This window comes from Nanorana parkeri, unplaced genomic scaffold (genome assembly GCF_000935625.1).
Source record: "Nanorana parkeri isolate BGI_ZX_2015 unplaced genomic scaffold, ASM93562v1 scaffold71, whole genome shotgun sequence".
Classification (NCBI taxonomy): Eukaryota; Metazoa; Chordata; class Amphibia; order Anura; family Dicroglossidae; genus Nanorana; species Nanorana parkeri.
The window spans coordinates 2404001-2428671 of record NW_017306339.1 but is presented as its reverse complement, the minus strand read 5'-3'; the positions used below and the strand labels follow the sequence as shown (position 1 = coordinate 2428671).

The window sequence follows — 24671 nt, the reverse complement described above, 5'->3', positions numbered from 1 at the left end:
CCTTGTTCTGTGGCCAGATATTGAAAGAAGTGATTAAAATGGAACTCCGGGAAAAGAACCACATACACAGATAAAATACATACAAGAGGTTTTTTTTACCTGCTAAGGAAATTGTATTTCTACCCATTGAGTCCTGAGATATACACACGGACACCATACTGCCGATTGGACAGAGAAAGAGCAGGTGAAGTCATCTTGCTGCTCACTCTGGTTTCTCCTCAAATCATCATGTTACTTTTCAGCACATTTACTTTCAGCTCACCTGATTAATATTTACAGAGTGGCATCAATGTGCGTATTTTATATCTGCCTGGAGCTCCGCTTTAATGGAGCCCTAGTGGGTTACTGGATAATATTACCTACCCTCACTGTCAGTCATTTACTAATGGGAAATGCTGTAAGAGTGATATTTCCTCTTAGGTGCACTCATCATTTTTCTATCAATAATAGTTTAATTACTGTAATAGTTCACATTCATGGTGCTCACTTTTCTAATTGTAATACTTTCTGAGGTGAGACCAGCTCAGAACCTGGTGGCTTTGAGAACAGAAGCATCACTATATTACTAAAGAAAGGTGTGTGACTGTTTTAGGCAGAAAGCAAAGTCTAGAAAATAAAATCTGAGCAAAGATCCACTGAGGTTACCATCAACCTGAACGGACATTTTTAGTGTACTTGTGCAAAGTCTGTAAGGTTCACTTACATAAAACCTTTTTACTTGCAATCTTTTTTTTTTTATAAGTGTCAATAATATTCTTCTATAACAGAAGCACTAAAGCTAAATAGTACATGAAGATTCCGTGTGCACACAAGTTTAGTGTGAAAATAGCAATTAATTCCTCCTAATGCCTCACGCAGGAAACAGGATTAATATTACATTCAGAGGTCCAATAAAGGAATGCTCTTGTAGTTAACTTTAGAATGCTGCTGCTGCTGCTGTGGCTGCTAATTTTAGTTTGATCTACATGAACAGTATTCTTGCTGTAAAAGGGAGGCCATAGCTTTGTACTAATGGTTGGAGTTCTGTCCCTGTGGGACACTAGACTTTCAACAGCTCAGGAAATCCCTATGTCATCTCCCATGGGTTACCCTTAAGGCTATATCATGAATAACATTCGTGACATGTGACACATTTCTGGTTTTGCCGTTTTAAAAAAATTAAGTTGGGGTCTTACAACGTGACAAATGCATCTTCTAAGAATATATGAATAGGTGTGGATTTATTATCATGCTTTGCAGGCCATTTATAAAAGAATGAATCTGCCAATACGTATAATGATCATTTCAGAAACATTTAATCAGGCAAAAGTAACATGCACTAAAAACTCCCATACAAGCCAACATGTATGACCTCTTTTTTGTTAACTAGGTTTGCAGTAAAAAAACAGGTCAATTTGTAATATTTTCAAAGCAGAACATCATGGTATGATAGGATTTTTAATATCTATCTGTGCATCATAACACAATAGGCTTTAAGATATTCATACATGTACATCAAAATGACCACAACGTACAGGAAAAAATGGTGGCATCTCTTGTACTCACGTTAGCATTAAATCTTACTGACAAGAAATACATGGCTGAACTTCGGAGTGTGCAGCTGCTAATAATTGCATACAGGCATATTATTATTATTATATTATTATTTAAATTGTCATTAAATAAAAAAACCTCCAAAAAGGCAAACCTGCATTATAGTACACATAGGGCAATGGGAAAGAAATGCATTCACAGTATTCTTTAACAGGTAGGGTTCTTTGCAGGTTTTTGATTTAATTACATGGTTGCTTTAAAACAATTAATGAACTACACTGACTATTACAGGAATCATAATACTATTTGGGAATAGTGGATTTGTACAAACATATTTTATAACACACTGTTGCTGCTTTACCAATAGTGTGCCTTGTAGTATTATTACAACTATAGGGTTTTACAGTAGCAGGTTAATAAATATAACTTCTGCCCAGCTTACAGCTGTTCGCACAGCACTAGTGCCCCCTGAGGGGTATAGGAAATAACTATACACCTCAGTGCCAATTAGGGGCACCAGTGTCATGTGAATGGCATCTGCCCAGCTATATGCTATATAAATAAACCCTATAAGTGCAACCTGACTTTAAGGAAAACCTGTGCTGAGAGGAGTATGGAGCCTGCCATTGTTGACAACTTTCTTTAAGAAATGGTAGACCCCTGGCTGCCATGCTGATCTCATGTCAATGGCAGCCTCCATATTCTCTCAAAACAGATTTCCTTAAACTGTCTAGTCAACATCACTACATCTTGTATGTTTCGATAACAAACATGCAGTGCTAACATGAATCAGGATGTTTTCCTACTACAACAAATATACTAAAGCTGGAGTCCAGCTTAGTCTGGCTTTAAAAGGGAACAAAGATATATTTTCAGCGAGTATCACTTTAAACTATTAGAAGGTTTAGCTAAAAAATTTAATTGACTGCTGCAATAAAAAGACATTTTACGTAGCTTATATTATTTTCAATCAGCCTGACCAGACAGACTTGCACATGTAATGTAACGAAATGTGGCTGTCACCATGAACACTAATAGCTAACCACTCTAAGACTAGCAGTTGTGTAGCCCTTGGGGTTGAGGCCAACTTTTCTACTTCAGCTATATGCCTATTCATTAGTCAGCAACTCTTGCTAGACTCTGTTTGGGTGGAATTGCCTTCAACATCGATTTTCTCTTCTTTGTATAAAGGCAAAGTAAAATTATGAAACAAAACCAGACTTTTTGTACTCGTCATGAAGTCATTTTGTTTGATTCCTCTGAGGGACACATGCTTTAGTGATATTTGTGGTATACTGCCAGAGTACTCTACAGGAGGATTTTGACTCTGGCAAAAAAAAAAAAGTGACCAGCATGGTATTCATCAATGAACTGAAAGAAAATACAGTTTTGAGAGCACAAAAATCCTGTAGTCTTTTTCGTTCATTGAGAGCTACAGGATTCAGTGACATTTTGGACATTGAAAAGCAGTCTGAAGGGTGGGCAACAAAGCAAGCAAAACAATAACAAGCCCAACTCTAAGCAAACAGTTGACTGCAACTCAAACAGCCATTTGAAAGAGACCTTATGCCCAAAGCTGGCACCAGGAGGCCTGAATAACCACCTGATAAAACTTAGAGAATGTGTAAACAAAAAGGTTTGAAGCCTTGTATATCTGGGAAACAGTTTCCTGATGCCTAAAAACCCAAGAAGTACTCACTATTATACTAGTGTGCCTTGACAGGAAAGGGTGGGACCTCATCCTTAAGACCAGTGAAACAAAAAGCTGGTTTTCCTTGATGGGGACAATTAGGAATGACAAAGTGGGAGTCAGTTGCTGTGACGTAGACACGCACAGGAGAAGGAAGTCTCCTTCTGATGTACTGGGGCTGGACCAAGGGATGAGATCACAAGTTCCAGGTTAAGATCCCCTTGGGAAGCAAGTAGGCTTTAGGGCTTAACACTAAAAGACACCAGTTCAGACACACGCCTTGCAGAGGTGATGGTAACAAGGAAAACCTCCTTGTAAGTGAAACTGGAATATCCCTAAAAGGTTCAGAGGTTAATTTTTGAAATGGTGAGAGAACCAAATTTAAATGTTACAGAGAAACGGGTGGGTGCATAGGGGGAGCTACATGAGAAACACCATGTATAAATTAAATCAAAGAATAAGTGGCTAAACACTGACCCTTAATAGTACTTAGAGCCAATTGTTCATCCAGGCCTTACTGTAAAAAAGTCAGATGATTTGTACCGCTTAGTATTTTCTAGGACGAAAGTTTCCTTCCTCTCACCAAAAAAGTATGTCTTCCGTGTGTAATGGTAGAACTTGTGGGATATAGAAGTCTGGCTTCTAACAACGTGCGAATCACAGAGTCACTGGCCATTCTGTTAATCTGCAACTGAAGTCAAAAGTATTTTTCTTTTAGTTTTGCATAGTTCTGGTGAGCTTGCTGACCAGCAGGGATGTCCCTAACTGTAGAGGAATTTCCCCTTTACTTCTTGTTGTGGTATCGAACAGCAAGTAAAGAACTTTCCTCAATGGGGCACAGATGGCAAAAAAAACTGACAGGGGTTATAACCCTCCTTGTCTTTATATAAAAAAAAAAAGAGTTTTGCCTTCAGTTTTAAGCCAGCAACTGTGAAGTAGGATGGTATATTGGTCCTTGGGAAAGAAGACCTGGCTGATCTGGAAGAGCACACAGAGTGTCTGCCAGAAGACTGAGAAGGTCAGAATATCACTTCCGCCTAGGCCAGTTTTCAGCTATGAGCGTACCTGTAATGCCCTCCATTTCAATCTTGCAGCGCAAACCAGGAAGGAGCTTCAGGAGAGGAAACACCCCCGATTACTGAGCCACAGGAGCATCCACTGTTTCCTCCAGAGAATCCTTGTACCTGGAGATAAACCTTATCAGTTTACTGTTGAATATCAAAGCCAGGAGGTCCACATCCAGTGCCTCCTACCTGCGACAGAAGTTCAGAAACATTTCTGGGTGCATGATAATCCCTTATGTCTAGGCACTCCTGGCAGAGGTAGTCTGTCTGACAACTTTCCACACCTGGGATATAAGTGGCAGACAAGGAACGTGAAGTTCTGCCCAAGACAGAATCTTTTCTATTTCTATAGACACAGCAAGACATCCAATTCCCTCCTGATGGTCAATACACGCCACTGCCATAGCAGTGTGTGACGGACTCCTGATTGGGAGACACTTCAGCTGAGATGTTCAGAATTGTACAACAAAATGACTTGAAGCACTAGAATGTTGATCAGGAGTTGAGATTCCTCAGGTGTTCAAGTCCCCACAAGGTCAGATTGTCTAGGACACCTCCCCAGCCTGTGATGCTGGCATAAGTTGTGATCAGAAGGAAAAATTTACCAAACTCAAGAGCAGAATTCTTAAGCCAAAAGACAACCTAGCCTTTGTTGTCAGGTGACTCAGTTTGTCCAGAGAATGAGTCATTTTGTCCCATGATGAAAGGATTTTGAGTTGAAAGGGTCTAAATTGAAACTGAGTAAACAGGACTGTCTCAAATGAGGCTAGCATTGGCCCCATAGCTCCCATGCAAATGAGAAGAGTGACGAGGTGGCATGGAGACAGTTTCCTGGCTAATCGGGAAGCCAGACGGGTGAGTCATTACACATACTTCCTTATACTTCGGTATAAGGAAGCCGGACGGTGAGTCATTACAAGCCGGGTGGTGTGTAATGACCCGCCGCTCAGCTTCCCGATTAGCCGGGAAGCCATCACCAGGTGACGAAGAAGCGCGTAATGACTCACCACCTGGCTTCCTGAATGGCCAGCTTCCCGACCAATCAGGAAGCCAGGTGGTGAGTCATTACACATTGCCCGTCTTCCTGATTGACCGGAAAGCCATCTCCATGCTCCCTGTTGACGAGGGAGCGTGGGGCTGGCTTCCCAGCCAATCAGGAAGCCAGGCAAATTGTATTGACTCACCGTCCGGCTTCATCATACCTTATGCTTCCACACATAGTGTTTGTTCAGCTCAGACTTACAGACAGATACTGCCTGTATCAACAGTCTTGCTCTCAACAGACATCAGTCTGGTGCATGTGCCTCACCATAAGGCCAGACAGGCTTGGGCACATACTCACCACATCTCTTCATACATGCTGCCCTTCCAGCACACACAGCACTTTGGGATACACGTTCTGCTTGTTCAGGGAGACTTTCACTGCCCAAACAGGCTCTCGCCCTGTTACTTACTGCATTTTTAATTGACAGACAGATAAGCAATAGGCAACTGCCACAGTCATAATGTAAGTTTAAGACTATACTAAAAGGACTTTTTCAGGCAGCAAATTATAGGTTAACAATGCTAAAGTAAATTAAGCCTGTTGGAACACTAAAGGAACATGTGTTAATACACCCTCCGAAGCATTTATTTGGACAATATTGCACTGCAGTAACTCCTATAGTTCTCACATAAAGGTGAGAAAAATTGGATTTTTGAAAAGGGGTTTACGGGGAGTATAAACATCCAATTTACTTTTTTGTTCATTAGGGACACAAACAATTGGGATGTCCAAAAGCAGTGCAACTGATTGATGGGCAATACCGCCAACAAGGCTAACTGGCCCAACTATAATAACAGAAAAAATAAATAAATAAGAAACAGAGGAATGAGAAGCTGTCTGCCCCTTTGTGGGGACCATCAGTGATGACAAATAGGGAGACTGTGTTTCTAACTGAAGCAGTGGCTGCGCACAGCACAGAAATACACATCATATACTGTTCTACAGCTCTGGACCCAAAAAGCAATCTGCAGCTAACTAGCACAGTACACAAAGGTCAGGAAAGGGCTACAAGCAGAGCTCAGTACCTGAACATTCCAGTGCCGGTCACATTCCAGACAGGCAATTGTCTAGTTCAGCAGGGTCTGGGTACAACCTCCAAAGCTATTGCTGAGGATAGGCTGATCCGGATAGCTGTATAAGGAGACCCGCAACTTGTAGATGAAGTCCTGATTGAAATAAAAACGTCCAGTAAAAATTATTAAATATTTCTCATTAGAGAAAAGATCTCCACCCTCCAAGAATTCTAGCAAAAAACAGGCATGCTGAGAGTGGGAGAGGTTGTACCAGGCTGGTCACTTTTTTTTGTTTGCCAGTGCCAAATCATAACAGATCTAAAAGACAAGATTACACAAGATAATAGATAGTATGATAGGTGCAGTGCAGTTTAATAGTAGTCGAAGCAAGTAAGTGTCACAGAGGGTGTGGAAATTTAAAAAAAACTACTTGTCCAAGGACTAAAGCAGGGGCTCAGTCTACTTGTCCTGATATCTTTTTTTTTTTTTTAACCAAAACCGTATTTAGCAGTGCTAAGAAGCGGTTATCATTGGTCAGCACCGTCAGGTGACCAGGCTGATCAACGAGTGCTTGCAATTTGCGAGCGAAATTCAGAATACATGGCACAGGTACAGATAGTACAACCGTACACCAAAAGGCAAGTATAGCAGGGAGGGAGAGGGGGACATTCTATTTTCCAAAATTACTTGGGAAAGTGAATTTACCATTTAGGGCTGGTGCAGACTTGGGCGGTCCCAGGACAGTGCAATCGTGTGTGCGGTTGCATACAGCGGATGCCGCGCAGCCCTATTGAGGGTTACATCCGTGTGGCAATTGCTGAAATAAGGTACATGTACCTTTTTTGCGACGCACCGTGCAGTGCTTTCAACCGCAATTGTGAGCGATTGAACGGGCGGTATTGCGTCGGGAAACTGCGTGATCTGCATGGTGCAAATGGGGTGCCATTAGAAAATAACAGCACCCCCAGGGCGATCGGCGGTTGTGCACGATTGCCGTGTGGTCATGTATCGTCTAGGTGTGAACCTGGACTTAATGCACATTGTGCGTGTTAGAGAGCGTTGCTGCCTGGCCACCACAATATGGCACACAGTGGAAGGGAGGCACCACTCCGCTCACACACACAATGCCCTATGCATGCATTTATTTGTATGCCGATGGGGGGTAGCGGGTTGGTTTTAGTTTTTTATTTACTTAAAATTTGTATTATCTTATTATCATTTAGTTTATATTTTACTTTATCACCGTTTTCATTTTTAACATTTTAATTTATTTCCATGTTTAATTATTTGTTACATTTTAATTCATTTACGTTTTCTCTTTATTGAAACTGTCACCTCCAGTACAAGAGTTCTAGCACAGTACTGTGCTCGTTCTCCTGTGACAGGAAGGCTGCCGGTGCAGTATTTCTGTGTCCGTGCTCACACGGAGCTCTGTTCTCCGCTCTCCAACCTGATCTAATTTGCCGTGGTCCCGGGTCCCCCAGTAGAGCGGGGGACCCCAAAGACCATGGGGGGAAGGAGCCAGCAGGCAGGGAGAGAGGCGGAGGGCAGTGACAGATGGTGGGCGGGGAGAGAGGCAGAGGGCGGTGACAGATGGTGGGCGGGGAGATAGGCTGCGGCCGGGGACAGAGGCGGAGGGCGGTGACAGATGGTGGGCGGGGAGAGAGGCAGCGGCCGGGGACAGAGGCAGAGGGCGGTGACAGATGGTGGGCGGGGATAGAGGCAGAGGGCGGTGACAGAGGTGGAAGGCAGAGAGGCAGCGGCTGGACAGAGAGGGAGAGGATGGTGAAAGAGACGGAGGGTGGTGACAGGTGAAGGGCAGAGAGGCAGCGGCCGGGGAGAGAGGCGGTGTTCAGGGAGGGGTAGTGACAATCAGGCTGCTTACAAGTGATCTTGAGCGGCATTACAGCCGCTCAAGATCACTTGTACAAAACAGCTCCCACTCTACATTTAGCTCTACTGCCTGCCCAAAGCAGGGCTGAATGTAGAAAGAAAAACTACGTGCCCGGCGCCCGGAACTGCATGTCCTGGGCGTCGAGCGATAGGAATTCCACACCCCTGGTCACTTTGAACAGTAAAGAAAAGGCTACAAACTGCAGGTTTGACAGGTTGATTACAAGTAAGAAAGCCATTGCTAAAATGGCAAAATAAGTATAAGACGGTTGGGTGGAGCCAGAGACTACCACCAGTGAAATACTGAGGATTAGAAAACGATCTTATGGACAAATTAATCAAAATGTAAAAATTTAGGTTCATCAGGCGGTTTTTGTATGCCATCAAGAATGGTTCATCAGTGTTTGACAGCAACTTTCAAACATGGATGAGGAAGCGTGATGGCCTGGGGCTCTTTTACTAAATTATGGGTTGGCAAGTTGCGCAGTGCCTGGCACCCTAAACCAAAACACCATGCCATAGCATTTTGCAGTGCCATGCAATACCTCCTAGTCTATGCCTAGTTGGTCAGGAGTCCAAGAAAATGACCCAAAAGATACCTCCAAGATAATGAGCTACCTTAGACGAATAAAACAAGATGGTAGGCTACAAAGGTTAGCACAGTCTCTGGACCTAAACAACATTAAAAGAGAACTATGGGGTAAGTGTTTTTCCCCATAGTTCTCTTAAGGGTCACGGGAGGACATATACTAGCGTCCTTCTGTGACCCAAAGCTCAGTATATTGCGGTATACTGAGACGCCGCAGCCGGGATGGATCCCGACATTACTGTCGAGATCCACCCAGCTGCGTGAATGACAGCTGGCTCTGCCTATCTAGAGGCAGTGCCAGTTGTACAAGCCCCGACAGTCAGGGCTCTCTGCAGGGAAATGATCGAGAAGTGAGCGAGCGACAGTATGTGTTCGATCACTTCCCGATCTACTGAGCCAACGTGTGACAGTTTCATTGTCACACGTTGGCTCAAACTACGAGGATGAGTGATTTTCACTCACCTCATAGTTCTCCTTTAAGCTGATTTGGGGTAAACTGAAGAGAAGGGTGAAAAAATAAACCTATACATTTCTGGGATTTTCTGCAACAGTGTCAGGAAGAGCTTTCAGAACAAAATTTTACTTCCATTGTAAAAAGTATTCCAGAAGTGTGTTCACCTTTTACATCTGCAAAGGTGACTACTTTGAGAACTCAAAATCTCAGCATTTGTTTGTTAAACAAAACAATTCCATGTTTTAATATTTTTCTACAATTTTTCTTTGTTCTGTGGTTTAATTCAGTTACATTGTAAAATTTATTTTTAAATGTATTTTGGCAAATGCAATTTCTGATACATTATTACAATGCCCCTTAGTCTGCTACACATAATGGAACTTCTTAACATGCTTTTAGGTGAATTTGATATTCATTATGCCCAGGCCACCTACATAGCATTCAAACAATGTGTTGACCATGACAAAAGCAATGAAATATACTATAATTATAAATATACGTATAGCAGGCTCCCACACACAGTTTGGTACAAATGTCTGTTGCAGTATCAAAACATATAATAAAACATAAATGTAACTAGTAATCAGTTGTAAGAAAACAGTTTTGATAAGTATTTGTTCATTTTAATAATAGAAAAACCCTTCTCAATGTGTTTTAAAGTTGAAGCAATTACTATGAAACAGTACACAATTCTTAGGGGGTTACTCGGCATGCTTCAGCAATGCCTTAGGGTACAAAACAATAGTAGCAGCTCAGAGAGAGAGAGAGAGAGAGAGAGAGAGAGTAGAGAGAGAGAGAGAGAGAGAGAGAGAGAGAGAGAGAGAGAGAGAGAGAGATCAATATTTAATGACTCAACAGGTCAAAAGACACATACACAGTAGCCACAAACATTTGAAATTAAGATCCCCTTCGGCAAATGAGGAGAAAATTGCAGTTGGGAAACTGAAAAGAAATATTTCATGTTGAAAATGTGGGTGTTTTGTAGGTTTAGGAGAAAACAATAGTTAATTGTAAAGTAGGAGAGTAGGAAAATCTCAAAATCATTCTTCTTCTTTATGAAGCACTGCTGAACCTCGAAGTAACAGATTTGCCAGAATATTAATGAGCTCCAGAGATCTCATAAAAGAAAACATAGGCATGTTCAATTCTAACTTTCTCTTTCATGCTTTAAGATTTTTTTTTTTGCTTCATTACAATGACCTTCCTGCCCAGTGTGTGTTACCATAAAAAGTAACCAAGCCCAGTAAAACTAAAGGAACTGCTTAGCATTTAAATGTTTTATCTAAGGAAGAGTACACTGCCAAACCAAACAAAGAAATGTTCAAGAATTCAGCTTCAATGCCCCTTCAAACCCACCCACCCCCCCCCCCCTTAACACTCACCAAGTTTTTCTTGCTTTGCTGGGTCTATGTATTACAAGGTAACTTAATGATATTTTTAAAAATACATTCAAAAAGAAGTAGGCAGTTACAGACACATTCAAAGAAATATATAATCACAAACTGAAATATGAATCTATTACAATAGCCAAGTATGATGGCATTTTCCAGTTTTCACCATCTATAGCATTTTGGTGAAGTATAGATCATTGTGTTCATGTGGTCTGCATTAGGTATACAAAAGTATAGGACTATAAGCAGAACATACTATATGTGACATTAGTTAAAGTATATCTAAACCCAATACCAAAAATGTATATATTGCAGCTCATCATTAGAACTAGAGAATACATCCGCCCATACTCATCTCAAAAACATAGAAGGGTGTTCTGTAGTTTACAGAGCTCACACTTCTTGAGATAGCACTGCAGACTGCAAACAGTGTATAGGACCTTGCAAGATCTCTAGAATATGCAGGTATTTTTTTAAACTTACAGAACAAACCCAACAAAGCACTTTCAATAGCATATTATTCTTAAAGTAAAAGGAAGCTTGACAGCTATGTACGTTTACAGGGTCTTTGCAGAATTGGCCATACCCTACCTACAATAAAACATATCTCTAGTCATTAAACTGTTTAAAGATATCAAATAGTGTTTAGATATGTGGGCAAAATATGAACAGTAGTACTTTTTTTGAGTCCTTAACCTAACCTCTAAACAACCCTCAACTTAACAACTAAATTTACATTGACGATAACATTGCAATACCTGTAACCTTAAAGCGACATTAAACCATCCTTTAAAAAAAAATCTTTTTTATGGTTGCTGACAAAAAACGTTATATTTTAACTTTTATTTTTTTAGTTTACCCACCGCAAGCACGCCCCCTCCCTGTACGGGTGTCTCCATCAGCTAGCCGACTGTTGTGAAGGCACCCGTACTTGCACGGTCACGCCTGTGCCCGCACATAGAAACACACACAGAGTGCAGCCGGCCACGCCCCCACTCTGCAGTCACAGCTTGACTGACGTCAAAAGGAGCCTATGGCTCCTCTGCCCTCAGTACTCTCCACGCAACCAGGAAAAAACCCATGCATCTTTCTGGTCGCAGCGGTGGAGACGAGTGGCTGCAGGTAAGTATGGGTGGGTGCACGGGGGTTCCAAAAGTGCTGAGTGTTTGTTGCCTTGATGCAGGACCTGTGATACTACTTTAACACAAGTTGGCTTTTTATTGGAAATTATTTTTCTAAAGCATCAAAGATAATCCTGGTTTAAGCAGTTTTAAGCTGTACTTAAATTGTTCAACAAGCCACAAAAATGACCTTTGTTTAGTGAGTCTTAGAAATAAGCAGTAAAACTGAAGCACTTGACTAGATTTGACTGCCAGCCTTCAAATTGACAGTTACTCTATCACCACTGAAAAGATAGTTTAGCACAAAGAAACATTCCAGTTGCTAATGAAGAGTAAAACAGACAAAAATATTCACTGCTAAGCAGCAGACCACTGATAGAAGACAACAAGACTCCACACTAGCTCCATCTCTTGCTAATTAAACAAATCAATTATGAAGCTACTGTTGCAACTGTGTAACTGCTGTTCAATATTAGCAATAACAACCCCACAGGGAGGTCTTTTTACTACATTAAAATGCTGTCCTCTTCAACTCCATCTGATATTATTAGAAACTGTTATTTGCCTCTTGCTGTCATATTCGTAGCAAAGGCAAATTATGGAAATATTCAGACCAGAATGGTCCCAGTATGAGATCAGGTTTGTTTTTCAGCCTCCAAGGGAACAATTGCAGACATACCAAAGTTCCCCAAAGTTCCTTAATAGAACTGATAAATGCATCAGCACAGCTTCCATTAAAAAACGAAGTAAGGGTCATGTATTTGCATACATCCCCGCTAAGCTGATACAATTCAGTCAGCTAAATTATCATATTAAATGTATCCTCCCTTGTTAAACTGATTGTGTTTAAAATAGTTTTGGATGGTTATCATTAATTTCTGTTAATTCTTAAATGCCTACATTGACATTTAATTGAGCAGACGCAGAGGGGTCAAATTAAAGAAAGCCCTAGAATTATATTTATGTCAAACATGCTAATATTAGTCACACTAAGTAGCTAGAAACAAAACATGAAATAGGACAACCGTGTCTGTTTTAGACGCAGTTACTCCACAGGGGAAAAAACTAAACCGGTAAGGGTTAAAAAAAAAAAAAGTCTAGCTTGGACAGTTTAATGGTTTGCAATATAACACTCATTATCTGAGTCTTCTTACACAGAAACACTACTGATAACTGATTACAATTAGACAATGAAAAATGAAGATCGACAGTCAAACCTAGAGAAAAATTCCTAAAAGAGTAATGAACACAGGTGTTTGTGTATTGCTTTTAAAATCAAAACCATAAGCATTCATACACATGTGGAATGCAATGTTCGAATTTTGAGTAGGATCTTATTTTAAATTGGTATTTCTATAGTGCCGACAATTTACGCAGCACTTTACATTCAGATAATCTTATGAAAAGCATTTACACAGATCTCAATTATCTACAATAATAGTGCAGATTATGGCAAAAACCCTGGATACCTTCAGTTCTGCATTAATTACTCTTAGCTGCTGGAATTCATTTTCAACCTCTAATGCAAGTACTGTTGCAGTTTACATTATAAAAAGTAGCATTAGTGCCAGCAATCTGTCATGATAGTAAAGTGTATCTAAACCGTATCTGGATGATATATAGTTTGGTAATGTACTGAGTAGGGATGTCCCGATTTTTTTCAAATAGCTTCGGCAATTGACTTGCATAGCCCCTCCCCCGGAATACCAAATGCAGCCTCCCTCTCCACTCTGAGGCACGAGATGGGAGAAGAGACTACGGCTGTGACTCTGAAATCCCCCGCTGCCCCCCCTCCCTTGTACCTTAGCTGCTTCTGATGCTCCTCGGTCCGTTAATTGGTATCGGCAAGTACATGAGGGGGAAGTACTTGTACTTGGGCCTGAAAAAGTGGCATCGGGACATCCCTAGTCCGTACTCCTTATTTGTTTTAATAATGCATTCATCACCAGACGTACACAGAAGTTTTCACTCTCAATGAAAGAAGACAAGGTCCGTTCTGTGTGTTCACAGGGGAGGTGAGGAGAGAAGCTGTAAATCTTGCCTATACACAGAACGGACCTTGTCTTCTTTCATTGAGAGTGAAAACTTCTGTGTATGTCGGGTGAATGCATTATTAAACACATAAGGAGCACGGACAGCTGACACTTTAAGATATATCACCAAAAGGAAACGGTTTCATCAAGTGGAAAAGGAATGGACGCTTGTAACAATAACCAGCCTGCTATTGGATATTTTAAATTGCAATAGCAGGCTGGCTATTGTACCCGCCCATTGCCTGCTGTCAATCAGCAGAGAGGACCTGATGGAGAACTTTGTCATCAGTTCCCTCCTTTGCCGATTGACAGCAGGCAGAGGGCGGGTGCAAATGCCAGCCTGCTATTGGGTATTGCAATTTAAATTATCCAATAGCAGGCTGGCTATTGCTCCCAGCCACTACCTGCTGTATTTACATTCAGCTGCCTCAGCAGCTGAATCCAGTGAAGTGGAAAGGTGACACCAGAGGTCTAAAAGACCCCTAATGTCACCTTAAAGAGACCCTGTCACCTCCAATGCAAGCAGCCCTGGTGAGAAACTGCCCTAAAATTATTAGACTGTATTGTTTTAGAAAAAAATTCACATGTCCCGTTAAGGGAAAAGTATCGGTAATTGGTATCGGCAAGTACATGAGGGACAGTACTTGGTCTTGAAAAAGTGGTATCGGGACATCCCTAGTACTGAGCATCAAACAATTGCCATGCATTTTTAAAATAAAATACTATTTTCATATTTTTTTAAAATCCTTTTATGTATCTCAGAACTGCTGGTCCCTTTCAGCTGAATGTCTTTATAAATGAGCACTAGCTGCACATTATTGCTCTGAACTGGCCTTCTGATAATGTCAACAGTGCACACAGTTGCTTGTTGTCTTCATTAGGAGCTTGTGTGACAAGGAGATTGACAGGAGTGACAGGAGAGTAAAATGGGGAGATAGTTGTCACCCTATAACAGCAAGTGTCCAAACATGACACATGGTGGAAGGATCACCATGTATTATTTTCACTGAACGTTGCATATTTAAATAGATTTTAAAAATGAAAGGACCTAGACTGCCTAGGTTGCCTTTGGGCAAACCATCTCTGTATCCTCTTGGCTGTGCTGTATGGCAGGGATATGTAAATCTTAAGAGTGATTGAATAGAAACACAAATCTTTGGTCAGGTAAACCGCTTTCATATAGGCGCTTTATCTGTGTATTTAGATTAATTTTATTTACATTTTAAGGGCACCCGTCACCTCTACACATGTATCTTACAGTAAGACTCAATATTGATATTTTGGTGGTCATTAGTGATTTGTGCCATTTGTTATGACTGAAAGTAGGACTGCTTGGATTAAACAGTGTCTCTAAAGATAAAACTAAAGGACACACACGGTGTTCCCTCTGTCTTAAAGTGTATTTAAAGCCCAAACTATTTTTAATGCTGGATAGAGTAAGGTTATTGTCGCTGTGAGTGTCTCCATTTAAGAAAATTTACTCTATATTTGTACTGATCACCACTGTCATGGGAACTGAAAGTCAGGGAAAATCCAAAACTTTGAGTTGACATCAGACAGGAAAGAGTGGAAACCTACTAGTGGAAATACTAGTTCTAGTGAAAACTGTCTAAAAAGAACATTCTGACCAATTTTGATTCAGTGTACAAAATAGCTGTCCAGTTTGTCCAGTACATTTTTCATTTAGAACCCAGCAAACAACATTCTGACAAAATACAAGGGTATTAGAACATCTGGGCTGCGAGAAAAGAACATGCCCATTATACGGCCAATTTCCTGGCAGATCTTCGTGTGCTTGCAAGATTATTATTTCTAATTTAGAGAATACAGGGCTGAATAGGAGGAAGTCAGCATCAATATTGTTTTGACTTACTATTTGAGTTAGCATGAGAAAGAGTTGAAAGTTCCACCACTCTCCAGTGTAAAAAATAAATGTTCACACCACAAACTACCCAAGAACCAAAATGCTCACTATGTACTGATTACTTATTTCCATGATGTTCTAGGCTCCATTACTTTCCCAGTGATATACTCCTTTCAATTTCCTATAGATTATAAACAGATCCAGAAAGCTTTCCAGAAAGCTCCTGACTTAATGTACATTTACATGAACTTGTTATGAAAATCCAAGCTTTCCATAGTATATCAATGAGGAATTCATTCTCTTGACTGTACCAGTGTATTTTCCCCAAGATAACTTGAATGTGACTGTGCATGTGTTTCCCCCTCCAGTTAATTTTGTATGCTTAAGGAATTGACATAGTTACATAGTTGTTGAAGTTGAAAAAAAGACACAGGTCCATCGAGTTCAACCTAGGTGATTGAGTGTGCGTGGATGTGTGTGTGTATAAGTTACTATGAGTACCGGTACCCCTGAATTTTTCGATTAAACATTTTTTGTTCCAAATTCAGATGGTGGCTTCTTGTCTTCGGAAGTGAATTAACTGTAAACAGTTTATTACTTATTATCCCATGCCCATTGAACAATTTGTACATTAATATCATGTCTCCTCTCAGTCTCTACCAGTGTTTTTTAAAGGTGGCTTTGCTTGGAAAACAAGAGAAATGCCAAGGGTAAGTCAAAGCTTGCCTCTCCAATTGACCATTCGTGTATATCTATAGTACGTTTAGGGGATCATAGGAAAGTTCTGAAGAAACCCATTAAGGAAGAAACCTGAACCCCACCCTGCATCAGGATGAACTCACTGTTTGTTGAGTACAGTGCAAAGGATTGCAAAGATAATAATTGATATTTATTTGCACTGTGCTATTCAAAAGAGCCAGGCGCTTGTGCACACTGCAAGATTGACGCATATTTGGCTAATGATTCCAATAAGCAGCAGTTTGACGTTTTCTGTGCAGTTGGATTTCTAGCAGACTCTTAGACAACCTATATACACAAACCCCAAGGGTCCTCAAAAGGCAGTGTCAAGTATTATTTAACAATATGAAGATTAAGGTGAATTTATGGCTATGCAAAAACATTTTTTGAAATAATTTTAACATCTATTGTGTTCTTTGACCTCAAGTTGGTTAGCTGCTGAAAGTAAGGCAAAACAAGCAAAGTATATATGTTTTAAAAACCAGATGAATCACTGCTGCACAGCTGATATACAAGATATAGATAAGTTCAAGCCTAGGTGAACCCAAACGAAATTTTTTTTTATATATTGGCGCTTGTCAGCCCTTAGATGTGGTGGTTGCATTTATTTTCTTTTTTTTAGCCCTTTTTCCTACTGATCTGGCCAGAAAGTCTATTATTTTTTAACTTCCTTTTACAGACCAAGCTGTCCCGCAAAAGTGTCAGAGGGTGGAGAAAAGAAAACATTTAACACTGACGGAGATGCTTACAATTGTCAGTTTCTATTCACTTATGTAAAACCTTTATTTCAGAAGGAAGAAAAAAAAACCTGTTGCTGTAAAGTGTTAGCTGGAATACTGATTTTTTGGTTAGTCAATCCCATCTAAATATGGTAGTGCATCTAACACCACCTTTTCCACAGGTTGACAATGCTGCTGTCCAAGGGTGGCTCCGATGTTCCTCCAAAGAGTAAAGCCAACCTGAGAAAGGAACTGTGTTACTGGCCAGATCACCAGGTGAAAATAAAGCCTAACAAAAGACAACTAATGCAGCCACCATATTTAAGGACTGGAAAGTTCAAATATATTACAATTTAGTTTCAGGTTTATTTCCAGCAAAATATTTACTCACCACCGTGCCCAGGAACTGGATGCTAATATTTCCAGCTGCATCATGGCTAAGGCACTGAATAAAGAGAAAAAGGGAGAGTCAGAAAGAAATGTGAAACCTAAACATTTGTCACACATTTATGATCACAGAATACCAGGAAGGGGCAACTTTCTCCACTCTTCAGTAGATAACGCATTATGCTTATCTCAAAGTATGCTGAATCCAATAATTTTGAAAAAATACATTAAAATTAAAAGCAAGAAGACAACTTTATTAGTTTCCACTTTCACAAAAAAGTATCAGAACAGAGTGCAGCTTCACAAGGGGAGTAATTGCCTTCAGAATTGGTTGCCAAATGCTGGGACTGCAATACCTTAAAAACAATCCAAATATTTATAAACAAATTTCTATAAGCAATCGGTAGGAGTGTATTTCAGGGCATGTCAAAATGGTGTTTTATGGGCCTCTTGTTTCTTTTCTGTGCGCTTATTGGGTTAAGGATAAAATAAAACAAATTAGATCCCATCTGTTCTCTACTTATTAAGTTACATTTTCTTACATAGTTTTGCAACTAGATTCGTCAGGAAATATTTCATGGCCCCTGTTTCTAGCATTTAATATGGTAAACTGCAATTTTTACTATAATGTTAAGTTTTTAATTGCCATAATCTTTTTTTTTTTTTTTAAATGTGACCCCCAGTAGATTTAATGTGACCACCAGTAGCCATAGAAAGCCTATGTTGCAGAAATTCTATCATCACCATTAAGGTATGTTTCAGGAACACCAGATTACAGACAAAAGGGATTGGGGTGAACAAAAGCAGTTCAGCACTGAGTACAAATAAACTACTCAGCAGACAGGGATGCTCTCATCTTCTAGCGACTCGACCATGCAGCCCATCTTTCTTCAAGTGCCTCCTTATTGTGCATCTTGCAACAGCCACACCACATGTTTTCAGAGTGTCCTGTATTTCACCTGAAGTTTTTCTTTGCATCCCGAACAATTTTCCTGGCAGTTGTGGCTGACAGTTTAGCTGGTCTACCTGATCGTGGTTTGGTTTCAACAGAACCCCTCATGTTCCACTTCTTGATTAGAGTTTGAACACTGCTGATTGGCATTCTCAATTCCTTGGATATATTTTATATCCCTTTCCTGTTCTATACAGTTCAACTACCTTTTCCCACAGGTCTTTTGACATTTCTTTTGCTTTCCCCACGACTCAGAATCCAGACACGTCAGTGCAGCACTGGATGAAGGATGCAAGGGTCTGTCAGGAGGCCAGAAACTCATTGGCCTTTTATACACACACACTGATTACATGCAAACAGATCACAGGTGAGGATGGTTCCCTTTAATAGCCATTCACACCCCTTTGTGTCAACATGTGTGCATGTTAACAGGCCAAACCCACCAGGGTATGTAAACTTTTGATCAGGGTCATTTGTGTAGTTTCTGTTGTCATTATGATTGGAAAAGAGTAAACACAGTTGATTGATAATAAATGGCTTCAGCCAAACACTACCCATGAGTGACAGGTTTTCGTATTATCATTCATATTCTCTGAAAAATGGCCAGGAAATCATAAATTCTGCCAGGGTATGTAAACTTATGAGCACAACTGTAGCTGAAGGTTTATCTTCCACTGTAACTTGCATGTACCTCTAAATTCTCTAAAGCAAGAATAAAATTAGCAAGGTACTGCTGTGACTTATTAAGACAAATATGCTTCACTTATTGATATGCCATCTTTTGATAGCTGCATCTTTCTGCAGTTAAGAATATGCTTTGAATAACACATTACGTTATTTTAAAAACCATTGTGGTCACCTTTGGTAAAATACAGTGTTCTGATCACAAATTACTAGATGACCACACCCTTTCCACACTTTTTAGATGTACATGAAAATGATAAAAAGTACAAACTACAGAATGGCACAGAAAGTTAAGTGCAATGTAAAATGTTTTAAATTATGAGATGCCAAAACATTTTTTACATTGATCTGCTGCACAAAGGATTAGGTCTGTAAAATAATATTAGACCAATTACAGTAAAGAAAATTCAATGAACAAATAATAAATGTACCCAGAAAAAAACGAAGAATTCTATATATCACATTACACAAATTTAATTTCTTATTAGTCAAATATTTAAACCAATATCATAAAAAATATAGACTTACATGTGCCAAATGACATATTTTAGTGATGGTGATTAATGAGATGGAAAATATTGCAAATGAAAAAGGTAGTAAAAAAAGTCCCAACATTAACTTTTATTAAAGGAAGCCGGAGCTTGTACTTTTCCCACAACTCATAATAAATAGAGCCAACTGCTTTTGGAAACTGCAAAGGTGAACAAAGCTACAAGTGCCGACAATGAGCAATGTGAGTGCCAAAACAAACAAGGACTTGGTGCATGATAAGCTGTCAGTACGTGTCCAGATGAAAAAGAAAACAAGAGACCTTTTTATCATTTTATTAGCACTCCACCCTAATTAGTGGACTTTTGACTATTGTGTTACATGTTGCCCAAAAGTAAGAGAGGTGGCTAGTGTCACTGGAGGATGTCATTCATTGGACCTTTTTCTTTCAGCTATGCAGTGACAAACAGAAATACTAATTCAATGAATGTGTGACCTAATCATGAAGAGTAAGCAAGGATAATAAGGCAGGTTATCCCTGTATGTTTCAGCTGACAAAGTCAGGACAGTGGGCCAAATGAGAATCAGAGCAGCGGAGGGCAATGGACTATTCTATATAGAGGGCATTCATTCAGCCACAAGAAAGTCTACCTCTTAACAAGAGCTACAGAAAACAAGGTGGTCTTAACTGTCTCTGCACAGACTAGATAATTGGAACACCTTTAAACTTTGCATATGAAAGGACTGATCTCTGCTCTACCACTAAAGAAGAGCTTAGACATACATCTTGCAGGCTTGGCGCAGCTGCTAGTGAAAAAACCCACAAGTGTGTCCAATTCAGGGATGTACAAATCCTACATTGCTACCCTTAAACTGACAGTAACAGAACAGAAATACAGAAAACAAAATAATGAAAAAGGAAAAAGAATTGGAATGAACAATGGCCTAGACAAATAATAGTGTGAAAGCCTTGAGCCTACATTTCCTCATACATATAAGTATTTAAGAGATAATATACTAGTATGACAAGGATTATTATTTTTTCTAACACCTAAACTATCATTACATTTAGGTCTTGCAGAATCAAAGTAACCAACTGACACACAATACAATACTCTGCAAAATACCTGCAGTACACAGTCAGTACGTTTGTTTATCCATATAGTAGGATTAATAAAGATACTCACTAATGTATGAGGCACTTTAACTAAAACCAATAGATGCCATGTGCCGAATAAGCCAAGTGATGAAACCCTTATAAGCAGATAGGAGGTTGAAATCAATCTATTTTATTTCTGTGTGACTTCTCAAAAATGTCACTGTGATTATTCAGACATACTTTAGGGGCACAAGTATATGTTTAGACTGATAGAAATTAACCACTCCTGCAAAGTGTAACCTTTTACTGGTTCTCAGCTAATTATTATAATTTGCAATTTCTCCTACATATGCAAAGGTTTCAGAGCCCGTAACCCGTAACTCAGCTGCCTTGCCACAGAAAATTAGTTCCACCTAGTTGGGTATCAATGACTTATTCACTATGAGCTCTAGGGCTCAGTATGATCTGCTGAGCACTGAGGTCTGAAATGGGTGACTACCTTCATCAGACTTCAAACATAAATGAGTTTGCTGGCAAAAAAAACCACAGAAGGGACATCATTATTGTGATAGAAATGAACTAGCGCAACAGATCATTTGAAGACTTTTCTATAGGCTGATAATAATGAACAAGGCCAAACTACGAGCAGCTGTGTCCAGGTGGATAAAAAATACAAAATTAACGAAACAAGCATATTAAAATGAATTGTCCTATTGAGAGACTTATGTAATACAAAGGTATCCAAAGACATTGGGTTGTGCAGTCTGTGGCTGACTGATACGTTTATCTCAAAATTAGGTGGGTACCAGGCATGTCTGCAATACAAGCAAACATGGCTATCCAAAAAAAAAACCAAAAAAACTTTTGTCATTAAATTGTAGATTTTAACTGTCTGCGGAACCACTGCAACATGTCTAAAAAGTGAAAATAAACAGCAGTTCAAGCGCAACCCATTTTAACGCAGCTCTGACAAATTCTTTATTCATAGCATAAACAAGCAATGCTTGAGTAGTATATATTTATGCACAAACACAGCAACAAATCACTCTTGACAGTTTAACCTCACCTACACATGCAGTTCAGGTCTAAAACCAAAGACAGATATTTCCAGAGAAAATTATGGAAAAACCTTGTGTGATAAGAAAAATCTGACTGCCTGAGGTAACTGTCACCCTCTTGCAAAAATCCTGATAACAACAAGCATGCTTGAAATTGGTAGCACTTCTTTAAAAAAAACATCTAAGGCAAGCCAGATAATTCATTAGTATTGTAAATAGCATTTGTTAGCTGTTCTGCTCCCAGTTGTACAGTAGCAACAATAGCAAAGTGTGCACCGTTACTTGAATGGGTAATTCAGAATGAGGTGGCTTATGCAGTGTTTTATAGTAGCATCTTGAAAACAATGTTTTAAGTAAGGCTTCAGAAACATGGGAGTGATAGTATAACATTATGGCTGCTTTGAAGTCCCACCGCTTTCTGCAATGGTGGCAAAAAGACATCCCATATATGGAGGATGTTAGCTCATGCACTGAGAATGAAAGCATGACAATCTCGACTATAACATATAAGCTTAAGTAATATAGCCATGTTAGCACAAGGCTCATCAAAGATGACTGTATAAGTACTGTGGCCACAGTGTTATATTGTCTCTGTCTAAATTTTTGCAGCCCTACATGAATAATTCCATAGCCCTGTAGCCCTTTGAATGTTATTAATTAGTTCTGTGACCTATAATAACTGCCTCCATATTTATGAGGACTAAATTCTGCTGTGTTTTTAAAGACTTTTGTTACATACCATGTATGAGAAGGATTAATGCTGCAGGTGTGTAAGAGGGTTCTCCTCATCTCTATGTTGACGAGCCATTTGCGCTTGTGCACCAAACTATGAAGTAATGTATCACCAGCACACTGAATGTCAAATGTACAAATGTGTCTATTTATTGATGTGAATATATCTCGTCAACCAGCAAAGTTTCGGGGCCACTTAGGGTCCCCTTCATCCACCAAGCATGTCTGGTCTGACTGTGTGGGGGTTTGTGTTGCTTGCATGCCTATCTTCCCTGACTGTAGGTGTGTGTGTGTGCGCGCGCATGTATACGCACTTCACTGTGAGTGGTTTGCTACAGCCTTCACTAACTGGCTGTGCAAATAATCCAGAGTCGGAATACTCTAGTAAGAGCAAAGGATGATTGCAAAGGGACAGCAGAAAAACATACAGGGGGTAGACTAACACTGCAAAGAAAAGGTTAGAAATGTTGCATAAACCATGAGGTTGTGCAGCTGATTGTGTACAGAAAGATGTCAGTGTGACTGACAGGACATGCTCTTCTGGAAAGGAGAGCAGGGATGGGGAGACTGAACATTGAAGAGAAGAGCAGACAGGGAGTTGAGGGCATGCTGACTGAGAGTGTAAAGCTGATTGGGCACAAGACGCCTCCAGTGTTTCTTCTTTCATATTACACAGAAAAGATTAAAAAATAACACAGAATACGTACACATTTTCAATATGAAAGATACCAATTAGATGAAAATTGATCAGTAAACAAAAAGCTTAGTGCATTTTCACACTGATAAAGTATTAAGCAACCTTAAACCAGCTGTCAAACACCCTCAGGGGAAGCCAAGAGCTTACCTGTATTGTTTCCAGCGTGTCACCAACACTGACAGACAGTAAAGGCGAAGACAGGTTCCATTCACTAGACACATTCACTTTACTCCCATCAACTTCCACCTGTTTGGACATCATAACAGACTATTAATATAAAGACAGACATAAAAGCGTCTCTAAAGTTCATTACTGCACACAAAGCAAAAGGCATTTTAAACAGATGGCTTCCAAGCAACCTGTCATGTTCACCAATAATGCTATACGACAGGGTCCAACTATGTAAGCATCCAGCCATCTCTGGGGAAAGGTGAAGGACCTGTGAACATCTGCCTCTGGGTACTGCCGCATCAAGTGATTTACAGCAAACAAGAAACTGCCAACTAAATTGTGGGTGTTTGTAGACATGCTACATTTAATAAAATTAGACAGGTAATTTGGAAACATCGAGGTGACATTTTGCTAGTTATAGGACAGGCCTAGCATATAATATCCTCTCTGAGGCTTAGACCTGTGTATTACGTTAGAGAGTTATTCATGGCTACTCTAATTAATAAAGAAGCTCTAATTAGAGGGGAATTTTATGCTACACCTGTTTTAGCCAACCTTTCAGAAAATCATACAGCAGATAAAAGTTTGAAAGCTAGCCCTCAGGAATAGTCAAATTTTGTAAGACTTATTCAAGGAGTACCGTAAACTGATTAAATGTTTTCAGCAAATAGTTCAAATGATTATGTTTACAGTAAAAGTATGTCAAAATCAGACAGATTTTCACTATCGCCACTACGTTTGTTTGCATTATACTACTTCTGAGCATTACTCACTGCACCCTTCTCTATCCAAATACTGCTGTGCATAAAAAAAAAAAAAACTATCTTCAAGATAGGCAATTTAACATTCAGTAACTTTTAGATATATAGAGCTGACGTTTTATGCATTGCTTAAAAGTTATGTAAACCCTACCAACAAACTTCTCTTATCTGCTACCTTTTTGGTCTGTTAAATATACCATTGAAAATGTTAGGTTATATCTGTTTGACAAGTGCAAACAAATACATGCTGATCTTGCCCGAAATCTAGTGAGCTGATAACTTCTTATACTCTGTCCATACTGACTATTATCATTTAGCTTGTTCTTAGCTATCTCTGAGGACTACACAACCACTTATCTATGTTACGGAGAAAAAGAGAGGCTTGACATCCAGTAGCCCTATTCTGATAGCAAATCTCCGTCTTGAAGGGCAAAAAGCTTCAATGAATGTTCAAACTGTTTAAATAATTTTCAAAACCTTTAGTGTATGGGCAG

The 24671-nt window shown here is 39.7% G+C and overlaps 1 protein-coding gene across 2 annotated transcripts in view; it reads right to left on the bottom strand.

Annotated features, from left to right (window-relative positions):
* PCCA (propionyl-CoA carboxylase alpha subunit) overlaps positions 1-24671 on the bottom strand; it is a 340260-nt gene that overhangs the window by 51672 nt on the left and 263917 nt on the right. For both annotated transcript variants that reach the window (XM_018576625.1, XM_018576624.1), the window contains exons 20-21: positions 23393-23491; positions 17539-17592 (exon numbers count right to left, since the gene is read on the bottom strand). In XM_018576625.1, coding sequence (XP_018432127.1) covers positions 17539-17592; positions 23393-23491 — 153 coding nt within the window. The remainder of the gene's footprint in view (positions 1-17538; positions 17593-23392; positions 23492-24671) is intronic.